Source organism: Muscardinus avellanarius (assembly GCF_963383645.1).
Source record: "Muscardinus avellanarius genome assembly, chromosome: 7".
In the NCBI taxonomy this organism is placed as follows: Eukaryota; Metazoa; Chordata; class Mammalia; order Rodentia; family Gliridae; genus Muscardinus; species Muscardinus avellanarius.
In genome coordinates this window covers 32,490,452-32,507,636 of record NC_137793.1, presented here as the reverse complement: position 1 = coordinate 32,507,636, position 17,185 = coordinate 32,490,452, and the positions used below count along the sequence as shown (strand labels likewise).

Genomic DNA, 17,185 nt, shown 5'->3' with positions numbered 1-17,185 from the left:
TGTTACTGGGGATTGAACCCAGGGGCATTCTACCTCCAAGCTATAGCTCCAGTTCTATCATTATTATTTTTTCTTTTGAAACAGTCTCACTAGGTTGATGAGAGTCTCACTACTTACTGAGGCTGTCCTCAAACCTGTTGAGATCCTCCTGTCTCAGCCTCCCAAATTCTAGGTGAATAGTTGAAAATAGAGCTAAGGGGTTTAGGAGGGAGGTAAAAATACCAACCAGGTTATCAGAGACCGCTGTTTTATTAGGCCCCGACCCTAGTACCCACTGGGGAGTCAGCCGGCCATGGGATGGGCCACGCGTCTGGAGAGTTGCACATAGTCCTGACAGGCCGGCTGAGTCACGTGGCAGATTGGAGGCGCCGATGTTTTATAGGCATGCCGATTCTCTCGCGACATCTGTAGTCTCGCGATGTTTGGAGTCTCAAGGCACCTGGATTCTCGCGATATCTCCGCTTCTGGCTTCTGGGGTTTCGCTGCGAGATCATGCGGGGGAGGGACCCAACTTATCACTAGGGTTACAGGTGCATGTTACTATGCCTGGCCCATGCCACTCTATGCTGTGTCTAGCTTTCCTCACTAACCTGCTACTCACTTGACAACTTTCACTCTCAGCACAGGCCCAACTTTCTCACTGAAAACATATAAAGTATGTTTTCATTCCCCAGATTCCAGCATGGACAGTCCACCGTTCATCATTGTTTGACTTAAATTTTATTTATTTATTCTACTTTGTGTGTGTGTGTGTGTGTGTGTGCGTGTCTGTCTGTCTGTGTGAGATTGAACCAAGGGGCATTGTACCTCCAAGATACACTCCCACTCCTATTTATTTTTTTATTTAGAAACCTTGAACCTGCCGGGCGTGATGGCGCACGCTTGTAATCCCCGTGCTTGGGAGGCGGAGACAGGAGGATCGCGCAGGTTCGAAGCCAGCCTCGCTGGCGGAAGAGACCTTGTTTCAAAAATATAAAATAGGTCTGGGAGTGTAGCCTGGAGGTAGAAGGGCTTCCAGGAACCCCAGTACCACCAAAAAAAAAAAAAAGAAAAAGAAAGAAAGAAACCTTGAACCTGTGATCCTCCTGTCAGTGCCCTACCACACCCAGCTACAAGATTTTTATTTTATGATGATGGTAAAAAGTGATATGCATTCAGTTGAAACTGTCCTTGGAATTTGGATTTTTTCCTGGGCTAGATGCTAGGCAGCAGTAGTGAGGCGTAGCTCCCAGCCAGCCACACACCCACGAGGTGAACCACGGGCACTGTGCTGCCAAGCCAGGCTGGTAGGAGTACTAAATGCATTTCCAACTTACACTATTTCCAACTGAAAATAGTACTATTTACAAATGTGCATCACCTCGCCTGGCTCTGACAATGGGTTTATTGCGATTTAACCCTATCATAAATTGAGGAGCATTCCTACTGTGTGTGTGTGTGTGTGTGTGTGTGTGTGTGTGCGCGCGCGCGTGTGTGGTACTAGGGATGGAACCCAGGGGTATTCTACCTCCGAGCTACACCCCAGCCCCATTTTTATTCTTTATTTTGAATCAGGGTCTCATTGAGTTGCAAAGGCCTCACTAAGTAGCTGAGGCTGTCCGTGAACCGCGATCCTCCTGTCTCAGCCTCCCGAATGCTGGGATTACAGGTGTGCGCCACCATGCCTGGCTTCATACTCAATTTTATTTAACCACTTTCCTATATGACAGATATGGAGTTGTCTCCAGGCTTTTTAAAGCAGTGTGGTCAAGACCCCTGGAGGGACAAACAACACTTTTATCCATACCGGAGAGCGTATCTGTAGGATCCATGATCGCATGTGTAATTACTCAGTCAAAGAAATACGCATTTTAATCCTGGAGAGCCAGGTGTGGTGGCGCAGACCTGTAATCTCAGTATTTGGGTGACTGAGACAGGAGGATTGCAGGTTCAAGGACAGCCTCAGTAAGTAGTGAGGCTGTCATCAATCTAGCGAGGCCCTGTTTCAAAATAAAAATAAAATAGGGCTGAGGGTATAGCTCAGAGGTAGAATGTCTCTGGGTTCAATCCCCAGTACACACACACACACACACACACACACACACACACACACACACAGATTAATTCTGGAGAGATATTGCTAACTACTCAACTACAATCTTAGGCTCCTACCTACAAGGACTTTAGAGATTATCAAATCTTTTTTTTAATCCTCCAGTTGCCCTTAGAACAGTAGAGTTGGCAGCAGCTGCCTGAACCAGGAGATACTAGGAGAGGAGGAGATCGGTAAAGGGAGTCAAAGAACCGAGAGAGCCAGGCGTGGTGGCGCACACTTGTCATCCCAGCATTTGAGAGGCTGAGGCAGGAGGATGGCAGTTCAAGGACAGCCTCATCTACTTAGTGAGGCCCTCTGCAATTCAATGAGACCGTGTTTCAAAGTAAATAATAAAAAAAAATAGGGCTGAAATAGGGCTGGGGTGTAGTTTGAAGGGAGAATGCCCCTGGGTTCCATGGTTCCATCTCTAATACTGCCATAAATAAATAAAAAGAACCGTGAGAGCTGAACAAACTCCTTGTATCCAACTCTGCTCCCATTAGAGCTTTATATGATTAGATTCTATGCTTTGGAGATAGAGGTTGATACTGGTATGACTTTATGGCTGGGAAAACTGAGGACCAGAGAGCATCCATAATACAACAGAGACAGCCAGGCGTGGTGGCACACACTTGTAATCTCAGTACTTGGGAGGCTGAGACAGGAGGATCCCAGGTTTGGGGTCTCACAGGTTTGGGGTCAGCCTCAACAATTTAGTGAGGTCCTCTGCAACATAGCGAGACCCTGTTTCAAAATAAAGAATAAAAGAGTTTGGAGGTAAAATACCCCTGAATTCAATCCCCAGTACCACAAAATTAATTAATTATATAAAGATTAAAAAGGCCTGGGGGAGTATAGCTTAGAGATAGAATGTACCTGGGTTCAGTCGCCAGTACAATCATCATCAACAGACCTAATCTAACTTGGTCAGATTGCCATTTTAAAAAGTTGCTGAGCCGTGACTCCCAATCCACAGATTGTTACCTCAGTGTGGAATGGTAACAAGCAGCTTGCAGTCTGGCACCCATCCAGGTACCACACTCAGGAGCCCTGTGCTAGGTGGGAGTGATGTGGATAGTCCAGTACTATTTTAAGCTAAGTACCTTAAGCAATGTCGCCAGAAGAGCACCCGGGGTCAAGGGCCAAGGTCCTGGTTGTGGCTCACTGTCTTTCTCCAAGTCCTTTTCTCCCTCTGCATCTAAGTTTTCCACTTGTAAAATAATGCTACCCTGCCCGACGCACCCGGTCATGCAGGGGCCTGCTAAGATCATGGAACTTTTCCTTCAGAGCTGGGGGAATGAAGCCACCTGCCAATACCCAGGTGCATGCTAGGGGTCCCAGAATTGAACGGGTCTACTTTAAGAGAATGGGAGGCATAAATGCAAGGAGGAGAGAGGAGGTGGAAAGTTAGTTTCCAGGCTTGAGGTATTATTGGGAAGGTAGGTCTTGAAGAAATAAGATAGCAAAGAATGCAGCTGGTGATAGGTGTGAAGAAGAAAAGGGGCGGTGGCCATAGAGCCCTTCTCGGCATGGGCTTGACTGTGATGCCAAGCCTTGCTATTTTTAGACTCTTAGCAGTCATTTTCTCCTTGTACTCCACTTCCAGATCCCCTAGGAAAACTCCCCATCCCTTTTCCTAGTCCCAGGTCCTAGCCCCCTCCCTGCCTGACCACCATCACCTGGTTCTACAGAAGAGCACCCTGAATCCTTCAGGGAGCCAGGGACAATGATCCGTAGAAGCAGTGAGGCACACCCACTCTTACAGGGAGGTATGAGCAAGCTTGGCGTTTCCCGAAAACCCCAGGGCAGGTGACAGTCCAGAACAAGGTCTGAGAGTCTAATACTTTCATGCCTTAGGCATGTAATAAATTTATCTGTGTTCTTAACAATATATATCTATAGAGAGAACAAGATCTGTCTCATGATTATACTATTGTTAAAATTCTGTCTCTTTTAGCCAGGTGTGGAGGTACACGCTTGTAATCCCAGTACCTGGGAGGCTGAGACACAAGGATCACAGGTTCGAAGCCAGCCTCAGCAACTTAGCGAGTCACTCTGCAACTTAGTGAGATCCGGTTTCAAAATAAGAAATAAAATTGGGTTAGGAGTATAACTTGAAGGTAGAATGCCTCTGTTCAATCCCTAATGTTACGGTTTGAGAATTATGTTATGGTTTTGGGGAAACTGTCCCTGAGAACCCCTGTTAGGGTTCCAGACACAATTTCCCTCAAAACACACACAAAAAAACCACAAAAACAGAAAAACCATGGGTTCTTGTCCTGAGCTAAGGATAAGTACACATTAGCCTGGACTCTTGCTGAAGATTTAAAGGAGTTTATTAAAAAGATAGAAATACAGAAGGCAGTTGCAGCCCCATGCCATGCCATTCTTGAATGGCATGGGGGGTGGTTCAAGTGAATGCCCCACCAAAGAGACAACATGTGGACCAGACCTTTTACACCCATGGCCTCCATCTTGTTTACATAATTCTGACATCCCTGTATGTTCCTCCTTGGCAAGGTGCCTCCTTTCACGAAGGTCAACCCCTCCTCCCATCCTAGCTAGATTATCCAATTATTATGTAAACCTGTCTTTAGAACGAGGATGAGGAAGTCCTAGTTCCCCTCTCCTATAGACTTGCTAATTACCTTTAGCTAGGTTAATTTAAGTTTCAATAGCTGTTTGCTTCCTGGCTGAAATCAACACCAACCAAGTCTTTCTTTCCCCAGGTCTTGCCATTTTGACACAATTATTTTTGAAATATATCTATTAATAATCAGAGCTTTCTCAAATCTTCCCAAGCCATTCCCAATACTGGTACACCTAATGCAAAAAAAAAAAAATCTGTTGACATTTTTTTTTCTGTACTAAAAATGGAACCCAGGGGCATTCTACCTCTGAACTACACCCCTGGCCCTAAGTTTTATTCTTTATTTTGAAACAGGGTCTCACTGAGTTGCAAAGGGTTTCACTAAGTAGCAGCTGAGGCTGTCTGCAAACTGTGATTCTTCTGTCTCAGCCTTCCAAATGCTGAGATTACAAGCATGTGCCACCACGCCCAGTTTGTCTCACACTCTTGATGTTATTAATGTATAATATTTTTTATCTCTTTTGCCAGGAAATTAACTTTTACAAGGTCATTGACTATATCCTGCATGGAAAAGAAGACATCAAAGTAATCCCGTAAGTTTCATCTCAAAACATGCAGAATCGCAGGCGCATTATCAATGTCCATAGGGTGCTCATTCCAAGGTGAACGTAACCAAACCCAACGCAGCCAGTCCGTGGCTAGAGGCAGAGACAGCAGTAGGAGGCAGCGTGGAGCAGCAGAGACTGACAAAGGCTAGCGATGGGGCCCCAACAAGGGAGACACTTGATTAACGCTGCAGTACACTGGATTGCGAATCAGGCATTCTGAATCCCAGCCTCGCAGCCAGTGTTAATAAGTGGCCTTGATGACCTCAGTTTTCCACTTGTACAATGAGACTGTGGAACCAGATCAGGGCTTTTCAATGTTGTCTGTGGAGCTATTTCTGGGGTCCAAGAAACGGGCCAAAGAGAAGCAAGGAGCTAGCAAAGAAAGTGACTCAGCCTCCAAGGGAAGTTTATTCTCCAATGTCTTCTTCAAATGTGATCAACAAGGATAATGGAAAGAATTCTGTAGAAGCTGCCTGTAGGTACCTGGGACTCACAGACCACTTTAAGAGTGGATAGTGAGCTGGGCGTGGTGGCGCATGCTTGTAATCCCTGCGCTTGGGAGGCGGAGACAGGAGGATTGGCGCAGGTTCGAAGCCAGCCTCACTGGCTTAAGAGACCCTGTTTCCAAAAATAAAAAATATAAATTAGGTCTGGGAGTGTAGCCCGGAGGTAGAAGGGCTTCCAGGAACCCTGGTACCACACACACAAAAAAAGTGGATGGTGGCAAATATTTTTATTATAGGTTCAAACTCTTGGTCAGCAGAACATTCTCAGAAAGCTTTGTTTTCTTCTTATCTGAATCCTCTCCTGGCTCCAGGACTCCTTGATGCTGCACTCAGGCTCTGTGTCAGTCACACCTCAGTTTCCTTCCCCAGAGCATTTTGATCCATCCACCTGCAGGGATTTACTGGGCTGTGCTGCCCCCCTCCTCAAACAGTGGGTGTGATAGGAAATGCGGATTCGCTTAGTGAGGCCCTCTGCAACTTACTGAGACCGTTTCATATAAAGAATAGAAAATAGGGTTGGGGTGTAGCTCGAAGGTAGAATACCCCTGGGTTCAATCCCCAGTTCTGAAAAAAAAAAGAGAAAGAAAGAAAGAAAAAGATGGAAGGAAGGAAGGAAGGATAGAAGGAATGTGGATTCCATTTGGTCACCAGGACAGAAATTCTAATGATCCTTGTAACTCTGATAAGCAAGTCCTCAGATTTATCTTTTGCTAGTTGAGGGTGAGAAGTTGTCAAGTTTCAATCCTGCTTGCCGGATCCTCTGATTCTTTTCTAAGCTTCTCTTGCACACACCTTTTCAAATGCACACTCTTTAACCATTCTATCTTAACCCCTTTTCAAGAATTCATTACCATATACAAATATATATATATATATTGAACCCAGGGGCATTCTGCTCTGAGTTACACTACCAGCCCATTTTATTTATTTTTCTCTGAAACAGAGTCTCACTAAGTTACTAAGAGCTTCACTATGTTGCTGAGACTGGCCTGAACCATGATGCTCCTGTCTCAGCCTTGGATTACCCGCATGTGCCACCATACCCAGCTTCATAATCTGCCTTTTAAATGACACAGCTCACACTTTCTCCCAATGCCTTAGACTGCTTGTCAAGCATCACATAAGTAACCCTTGTTAAGCTTTTTAAAATGTAGCATTCTGTTTCTAATACAAATTTTTAGTCTGCCAGAATAGATCAGGCTATGCTTTGGTAAGGAGTCCTTGCAACCTTAGTGATAGAAAAAAACAAAGTTCTACTGTACCATGCAGGTATTGTTACAGGAGGGAGGAACTGTCACTGTTCCTGCTGCTCCACAAACACTCCAGTCAAATTGGCAGGAAAATAGGTTTTATTCAAAGCCCTCTGGGAGGGAAGATGGTGGTAACTTTATGTTTCAAATCACCATCTTCCTGGAGATTCAGGGATGCAAACAATTCCTAGAAGAGGCGCAAAGAGGGCAAAAGGCAGGAAATATACACACACAGATGTAGACAGCCAGAGAGCTGTCAGCTTTGGCCTCCCTGGCGTCAGTCGGGCCGGCAGTGGAGGCAGCCCTTCCCTTCAGCCTTTACTCTCAGTATGAGGAAGTGCCGAAACAGAAGTTCAGAAATGAAAACAATTCGGAGCTTTAATTCTCAGTATGAGGAAGCCGTCCTTAATTTCAGAGGGAGTCTGTCTCACTGCTGCACTGCCGATTAGTGGGTGTGGTTGGGATTATGATGCAAGGATTGCGGCCAGCCAGGGGACTAAGCAGATAAGGCAACTGTCATTTTGAGCCTGGAAAGGCTGACTAACATCCCCAGAGAAAAGAGAGAACATGGGTAGACAGACACAGGCGTGTAAAATGCCCATCTGAAGGTGACACTGTCACTTCCACTCAGGTTTTAGTGGCCAAAACTAGTCCCGTGACCATACTTTACTTCCAATGGATAGGGCACGCAACACAACCGTGTGCCCAGGATATTGACAAGCAGTCCTACTGGGTGCCACAGTATATGCTGTCCAAAATAACAGCGGGGAAAATTGAATAGCAAATCAAACCGGTAGATAGTTAATCAAACCAATGGGAGGCCAAATAAAAGTTTGGAAAGAACATAGAGCAGGTAGTTAAAATAGAAAGTAAATGTAAAAATTGTGTTTAAATCCAAATTTCTTTAAAGAAACTAGATGTTCCAGTTAGATAACAAAGATTGACAAACTAGATAAGAAACATGTCTATATTTCATTAATTCTAAGATGCATAGGCTCTTACTTTTTTGACACTTCTGAAGCAGAATTAATGATATTGTACAATTTCTGTCAGCTGCACAGCAGTCATGATGTTATCTTTGCTTGCCTCCGTGTGAACTTGGTCATAGCCATTTATATTAAAACTTCATTTGATTTATGTAGACCAACAATTACTGGATGCTCTCCATATGGAATTTAAAGTAACTGAAAGAGATTATTTTATGAACCCAGTGCAATGGAGCCATCTAACTCATAGGCAGGAGCGTTGAAAGTTTAAGGTCAGCCGGGCGTGGTGGCGCACGCTTGTAATCCCCGCGCTTGGGAGGCGGAGACAGGAGGATCGCGCAGGTTCGAAGCCAGCCGCACTGGCGTAAGAGACAGTGTTTCAAAAAAATATATAAAATAGGTCTGGGAGTGGAGCCCGGAGGTAGAAGGGATTCCATGAACCCTAGTACCACCAAAAAAAAAAAAAAAAAAAAAAAAAGAAAGTTTAAGGTCAGCCTCCGCAACTTATCGAGATCCTATTTCAAAATAAAAAAAGTGGGGCATGGTGGTGCATGCTTATAATCCTAGTACTCGGGAGGCTGAGACAGGAGGTTCGTAGGTTCAAGGACAGCCTCAGCAAGTAGTGAGACTCTCATCAACCTAGCAAGCCCCTGTTTCAAAATAAAAAAAATGAAATAGGGCTGGAGGTATAGCTTGGAGGTAGGATGCCCCTGGGTTCAACCCCCAGTAACACACACACACACACACACACACACACACACACATAGTGTGATAGAGATAAAGAATGCTGTTGATATAATTAAATATTGCAAGTAATAAAAGCATTGCAATGCAACTTAATTGGAAGCAGTTTATCATTCTCAGTTGCACTAAAATAGTTCAATGAAATACTATATATTACAAGAGACATATCTGAAAGATAATAACACAGATAAGTTTTTTGTTTTTTTTTCTTCAGTGCTAAAAATTGGACATTGGACCCAGGGCATACTCAGGCATACCCTGAGCTACATCTAGCAGCACCAACAGAGAAGTTGAAAGTGAAAGATTAAAAATTGACATGCCATATGAATTTTAATCAAAAGAAAACTTGTGTAGCTATCTTATGCTCTGTGTGTGTGTGCTTGTGCACTAAGGATTAAACTCAGGGCCTTGTTAATGCTCTACCACGAGCTACACCCTCAGCTCTGGTGTACCTTTATTAGTTTCACATAAAAATAGATGTCATATTAGAGAACATTAGCACATCCAGGCATAGCGGCACACACCTGAAATCTTAGTACTTGGGAGGCTGAGACAGGAGGGTCACAGGTTTGAGGCCAGCATCAGGTACTTGCCCGGGCCCACAATAACTTAGCAAGACCTTATTTCCAAATTAAAAATAATAAAATAGAGCTGGAGATATAAATTAGAGGTATAATACCACTGGATTCAGTCCCTAGTACCACACACACATATACTAAGGAACAAACAGTAGTACAGATAAAGATAGTCGCTTCTTAATGATAAAGGGATTGATTCACCTTGATGTTACAGGATGATATTACAATTCTGACCTCAAAAAAAAAAAAAACTGACCAAAATGGAAAAATATAGAGACAAACTGATAGAACAGCAAATGTAGTATACGATACTTGAATACTCCAGTTAAAACACAACCTAAGCTGTGTGTGGCAGTGCACACCTATAACTGGAATATTTGGGATGGTGAGAAAGACAGATCACAGGTTTGAGTCCAATGTCAGCAGCTCAGTAAGATTCGGTTTAAAAATTAAAAATTAAAAAAGGAAGGTGGGCGTGGTGGGACACACCTATAATCCCAGTTATCAGCAGGCTAGGTCAGCCTCAGCCCTCAGCAACTTGGTGTGACCCTGTTTCAGAAATAAAGTAGAAATAGGGCTAGGGGTGTATCTCGGAGGTAGAATTCCTGGGGGTCAAATCCCCAGTACTACAAAAATAAATAAATAAGTAAGTAAATATGTAAATAAATAACTAACAATTTAAGAAGGGCTGGAGATGTTGCTCAAAGATAGAATGTGCCTGGGCTCAATCCCTAGTACCTAACAAAACAAAACAAAAATAACCTAATGGATATTTAGAGAATACTGCTTTCCGCTTTCCAAAGTATAGAAAAGTCTTTTTTTTACACATACGTGCAACATTTGTTATAATTGGTCATATGCTGGTCCATAAAGAAAACTTTAATAATTTTCTGCATGATTGAAATCATGCAGAAAATATCCTTTGGTCACAATAAAACCAATTACAAAAACTAATCAGAAATTCTCATTTACTTGGAAACTAGGAAATACTTTTCTGGGGAAAAAGCAAGCCTCCAAATAATGCATGGGTTTAAAAAAATCAATTAATAGAAATTAGAAGATATTGTGAAATGAAAATAATAAAAACACTACATATTAAAACCTGTGGCATATAGTAAAATTGTATTCAAGGTAAAATATACAGCCTTAAATACACATGGTAGAAATGGATAGGAGCTGAAAAAGTAATGAGCTAAGTGTCCATCTGGATTAGACAAGATCCAGCAGGAAACAGGCATCACATTCAAATTGGGACAATTCACGGAGGGTCTGCTTACAAAGGGCAAGTCCTGTAGGTGTGGGTGGAGAGGGAAATGTGCTAATGGTACTGCAGTTGTTACGATATTTGGCTCCAAAAGGCGAATTGCAGAACCTGGAAGAAGAGTCTGGTGAGCAGACCACCCTCACAGAAGCACTGGCCTATAGAAATGGAATTTGGCCAGTTCAAAGCAGCCTTGCCAGGGATTCACTATTCTGCCTCTCTCCTTTCTAGATAGGTTTTCTTATTGGCCAAAATCAACCAGAAGCTGGAGGGCCAGAAGCCCTGTTTATATGGTCCATACAAGTAGGCCTGCTGAGAGAGTAGGTGGAGGGTAGGTCTGGAGGGCAGATGGAAGCTCTTTATTACATCATCTCAGTACATCAGAAACAAGCAAAAACCAAACCCAACAAGTCTCAAAGATGAATAAAAATGACAAAACTCAGATGAACGAAAGTAGAAAACGTGGGGAGCCATTAAGGCTTTCCCCTAGATTAATGTTTCTGACTCAGCTGACTGTCCTTCACCCAGAGTCAACAAGGTTTGGGGTCATGGAAAGTTCAGAGTAAAAGGTCTGGGAGAGGATCAGATGGTGACGGCACGAGGGTACTGATTAACCTATCTGTAATGTACGTGCTTTGGATTGGTCTTTATTGTATTCTGGTGGTGGTAGCATGAGGATATTGATTGACCTGTAACTGTATAAATACCTCTGGAAAAAACAAACCCAGCACTGGGGCAATAGAGAATACTGACCCAGGATTAGTTGTCGACCAGTAGAGATATTGACCCAGGAGCAGGGGTCGGCCAGTAGAGATAGTAGGCTGTCCCCCCGTGTTAAAAGTAAAATTAAATATTCTGAGAATCAAATTCTTAGAGTTAAATTCTTCATCCTCAGGCCTTTCTTCAGAACCCGTACTTTTGTCTGCTGGCTCTGGCAGGTGGTGGCCCATATGGGGAAATTCTGAAACAGGATCCCATGAAGGACACTGCTGAATAGAAAAAGAGCACGCTCAAAAACTTTTGTTGGCAGTGAAACGTGGGAATTGTAATATATAATAGGTCACGAAAGAAGATGCTTTGTGCTAGAGAAACAAAGACAGAAAATGAAGAAAGAAACTAAGGTAGAAAACGAAGGCGCCTAACATAAGAGTTGTAAAAATTTAATGGGGCAAAAAATGTTGTAATACACAATGGGTCAAAAAATTAGTTTTTTGGGTTTTGTATATATGTTAAGAGATATGCCTTGTGCTACGGAAACTAAGACAAAAAACGAAGGCACTTTGCCTTCACTCTTTAATGTAGCATTTGCTTAACAAAGTGTTGAAAAACTCAGATCTTTATCTTTAATATCACTGCTTCAGGCAGCTATAAATCGGGCTACAGAAAACAGAGAAGATACTAGGGGATTCAGAGTTTTCCTGGTTACTGAAGACCCTGATGGTTAAGGAAGTGTTATTAGATTTCTTAAATGCTGACAAAACTGGGTCAAGGAGGTGTTATTAATTTCTTGAATGCTGACAAAACTGGTCGCACAGCAGCAGAAGTAGAAGACTCTTGGGTTAATGATGATGGCTGAAACATGGACTTACATTCCAGATCATCCCATACTTCACTCAGCTGGGAACAACGGGAGATCACTGTCTTCAGCAATAACTCACGATGGGTGGGACTTCTTGCTTTAAATTTTACACCCATTGTGGGAACTTTTGGTTATACTGGACAAAGAACTGGTAAAAATGTCAAGTTATTTTGGATGGAGAATTGATAGTACAAAGACTGATAGTAACTGTATTTTGGACAAAGAATTGGTACTTTTGGTTATTTTGGGCAAAGAACTGGTACACTCTTATGTTTTTCTAGGGATATCAAGAAGATGGGATGTCTGCAGTTGACACCCATGGTATTACAGACAAGTAGTAACTGCTACTGAAGGTTTGGTCTTGTGGGCAGTTGACACCCATGGTATTACAGACAAGTAGTAACTGCTACTGAAGGTTTGGTCTTGTGGGGCCCTGGTTACCCAGGGAAAGGAGATAAAAATGTTAGCCCACTAATAACTTGTTGACTCTATTAAGCAGATTTGACATGTAAAAATCATTGTGTTAATTGGAGAAAATGTCTTGCTGAAATACCTACGTTACATGATACTCCCAATACCTTGTTTATTAGAGACTCGGGACAAAGTGTAGTCTCAGCAGAAGTGCACAATTTACCTTTGAAGGGTACCCCCATTTAAGAGGCTGGTAGTCAATGACAGGTAAGATTTCTTTGAAACAAGGAAACCTAAGACAGGATATACAGCTTAGCTCTGTATTATCCAAAGACGGGTAATCCTTGATACATGAAGGAAACTACCTAAGACAGGAACAGTCTTCTTTGAATATAAGAAAGGGGGAACTGTGGGGAGCCATTAAGGCTTTTGTGGGGAGCCATTAAGGCTTTCCCCTAGATTAATGTTTCTGACTCAGCTGACTGTTCTTCACCCAGAGTCAACAAGGTTTGGGGTCATGGAAAGTTCAGAGTAAAAGGTCTGGGAGAGGATCAGATGGTGATGGCACGAGGGTACCGATTAACCTATCTGTAATGTACGTGCTTTGGATTGGTCTTTATTGTATTCTGGTGGTGGTAGCATGAGGATATTGATTGACCTGTAACTGTATAAATACCTCTGGAAAAAACAAACCCAGCATCGGCGCAATAGAGAATACTGACCCAGGAGTAGTTGTCGACCAGTAGAGATATTGACCCAGGAGCAGGGGTCGGCCAGTAGAGATAGTAGGCTGCTGCCCCCCCCACGTTAGAATTAAAATTAAATATTCTGAGAATCAAATTCTTAGAGCTGAATTCTTCAATCTCAGGCCTCTCTTCAGAACCCATACTTTTGCCGGCTGGCTCCAGCAAGAAACAATAAACAATTAACAAATGCCAAAATTTGTTTCTTTCAACAGACTAATATAATAAAATCTCTGATAGGACTGAGTAGGAAATAAAAGGAGAAACTCAAATAATCAGTATCAGAAACAAAAAGGGGATGCATAGCCAGGCATGGTGGCACACACTTGTAATCCCAGTATTTGGGAGGCTGAGACAGGATTACAGTTCTCGGACAGCCTCAGATACTACTTAGTGAAACCCTGTGCAACTCAGTGAGACCCTATTTCAAAATAAAGAATAAAAAATAGGACTGGGGGTATAGTCGGAGGTAAAATGCCCTGGGTTCCATTTTCAATACTGCAAAAAAAAGGTGGGGATGCATAACTCCAATGACTAGATATTAAAAAGATAATGAGCCAGGCATGGTGGCGCACACTTGTAATCCTAGTACTTGGAAGGCTGAGATGGGAGGATTGCAGGTTCGAAGCCAGCCTCAGCTACTTAGTAAGGCCCTCTGCAAGTTAGTGAGACCTATTTTAAAATAAAGAATAAAAAAATAGGGCTGGAAGGTAGCTCAAGTTAGAATATCCCTGGGTTCCATCCTCAGTAAAACACACACACACACACACACACACACACACACACACACACACACACAAATAATAATGAGAAGCTAGCTTTGGTGGCACAAGTTGGGTGCTTATAATCCCAGTTCTTGGAAGGCTAAGAGAGGAGGATCACAGATTCAAGGATAGGCCTCAGCAAGCAGTGAGACTTTTATCAACCTAGGGAGACTCTGTTTCAAAATAAAAATAAAATAGGGCAGGGGATGTAGCTCAGAGGTAGAATGCCCTTGGATTCAATTCCCTGTACCACACACACACACACACACACACACACGGATAATAATGAGAGCTGGGGTTCTAGCTCAGTTGTAGAAGATATACATACCAGACACAAGACCCTAGATTTGGTTTCCAGCATTGAAAACAAAAAGATTATAGGAAGATATGATTCAAAACACCATAAATCTAGATGAAATAGGAAAATTCTAAGGAAAAACATACATCAAGAAGAAATAACCTCTTTGGTTAAAAAGAGGAAGAAGAAGAAATATATAATCACATAGTTGGAAGCTGAGCATGGTGGCACACACTTGTAATCCCAGCGCTTGGGAGGCTGAGGCATGAGAATCGTACAGGTTCAAAGCCAGCCTCGGCTACTTAGTGAGGCTTTCAGCAACTTAGTGAGACCCTGTTTCAAAATAAAATATAAAATAGGTCTGGGAGTATAGTCCGAAGGTAGAAAGCCTCTGGGTTCCAACCCGAGTACCACCAAAAAAAAAAAAAAAGAAAAGAAAAGAAAAGTCCAGGGGCATAGGTTGAAGGTAGAATGCCTCTGGGTTGCAACCCACTATCAAATTAAAAAAAAGTCTCATATGAATAAAACTTTTAATGCAAACACACACACACACACACACACACACACACACACACACACACACACACCTTTCCACAAAGACACTCCAGACTCATATTTATTTATAATTGACTTCTATTTAACATTTAAGTAAGAAATAAATCTTCTTTCCTCTAAATTGTATGGTCACTTATTTTGGATTACATCAGTGAAAATGTTGACCAACACAAGCCTACATTCCTGGAACTCATCTGAGTAATGATATACAATCTTTTTTATATCATTGGTCATACTTGCTAAAATTTATTTAGAATATTTACATCTATATTCAGTAGTCAGCTTGGTCTGAATTTTCTCTTTGTTGAGGTTTTATTATAAAACTTTTATTAGCCACTTCTTTTTCTCTTCTCATATAATAATACATATGAAATTTAAAATATTGGTAAGTTTGGTCATATTATGAATAACTTCTATTTATATCAAAATATACTATTTCAGAGTGTGTTATTTATCTATTTCTGTACAACATATTATTCCAAAAGTTAGTGGCTTAAATTGACAATAATGATTTATTTTGTATGTGTGTGTGTTTCTGGGAATTGAACCCAAGGGTACTCTACCACTGAACTATACCTCTAGCCTTTTTATTTTTTTTTTTATTTTGAAGCATGATCTAAGTTTCTGGCATCTCATTAAGTTGCTGAGGCTGGCTTCAACCTTGCAATCCTCCTGTCTCAGCCTCCTGAATATTGGTATTACAGGTATGTGCCACCATGCCTGGCTAAGAATAATAATTTATGAGCTGGGTATAGTGGTGCACATTTATAATCCCAGTACTTGGGAGGCTGAGACAAGAGGATCGCAGGTTCTTGGCCAGCCTCAGCAACTTAGTGAGGCCATCTGCAATTTATTGAGACCCTGTTTCCAAATTAAAAAGAATAAAATAGGTCTGGGGGTATAGCTCAGAGATAAAATGTCCCTGGGTTCCATCCCCAGTACCACCAACAAAAACCCATAATGATTTATTATATCCTTTTAATATTTATTATTCTGTGGGTCAGAAATTCAGGTGTGGCTTGATTAGGCAGAATTATCTTGGGGGCAAGTTGGGTGTGGTGGCACACGCTTGTAATCCCAGTACTTTGGGAGGCTGAGACAGAAGGATCACAGGTTTGAAGCCAGCCTCGGCAACTTAGAGAGGCCCTGTTTCCAAATAAGAAATAAAATCGGGCTAGGAGTATAACTTGGAGGTAGAATGCCTCTGGGTTCAATCCCCAGTACTGCAAAAAAAAAAAAAAAAAAAAAAAAAGAATTATCTTGGGGCAGCCCATGAGGTCACAGTCAGATGTGAGCTAGGGCTGTAGTCATCTGAAGACTTGACTGGAAATGGAGACCCGTTTCCCAAGAAGCTTACTCACATGTGTGGCAAATTGGTGCTGGTTGCTGGCAGGTGGTCTCAGCTCTTCTTCACATAGGCCTCCAAAGGGGCTACTTGAATTACCCTATGGCATGGCAGCTGACTTCCCCAGAGCACACAGTGAAAGCTGCAATGACTCTCATGATTTAGTCTCAGAAATAGCATTCACCTGTACTACGTTCTGTTGGTCACATGGACCAGCCTTGATTCATTATACAAGGAGGTGGGAATCACTAAGGACTGTCCTGGAGACTGAGTACTATAAAGTGTAACAAGACAAGTCGCAGTGTGAGATAAGGTATTCACAACGCAGATAACCGATTAAGGACTCATATCAAGAATATGTAAATAACCTGGGCACGGTGGCGCACGCCTGTAGTCCCAATACGTGGGAGGCTGAGATAGGAGGACTGCAGGTTCACAGCCAGTCTCAGCAATTTAGTGAGATGCTCAGCAACTGACCAGGACTTTGTTTCAAAATAAAAAGTGAAATCTTGTTTCAAAACAAAAACAACAAAGGCTGGGGTGTAGGTTTGTGGTAGAATGCCCCTGGATTCAATCCCCAATTAAAAACAAAGAACATAAATAGCTTGTACAAACCAATAAAACTCTGTAAAAATACTGTAGAAAAATGAGTAAATGCTGCGTGTGGTGGTGCATGCGTGTAATCCCAATACTTGGAAGAATGAGACAGAAGGATTGCAGGTTTGAGGCCAGTTAGTGAGGCCCTACACAACTTAGTGAGATCCTGTTTCAAAATAAAGAATAAAGTGGGGGGGGGGTAGGAGTATAGCTTGGAGGTAGAATGCCTCTGGGTTCAATCCCTAGTAACACACACACACACACACACACACACACACACACACACAATGAAAAAT

At 42.4% G+C, this 17,185-nt stretch overlaps 1 protein-coding gene across 2 annotated transcripts in view; it reads left to right on the top strand.

The window, feature by feature from the left end:
* Nucleotides 1-17,185, top strand: part of PDE6A (phosphodiesterase 6A) — a gene marked incomplete at both ends in the record, with an annotated part of 84,786 nt that overhangs the window by 32,885 nt on the left and 34,716 nt on the right. For both annotated transcript variants that reach the window (XM_080698206.1, XM_080698205.1), the window contains one exon: nt 5,193-5,257. In XM_080698206.1, the coding sequence (XP_080554332.1) occupies nt 5,193-5,257 (65 nt within the window). The remainder of the gene's footprint in view (nt 1-5,192; nt 5,258-17,185) is intronic.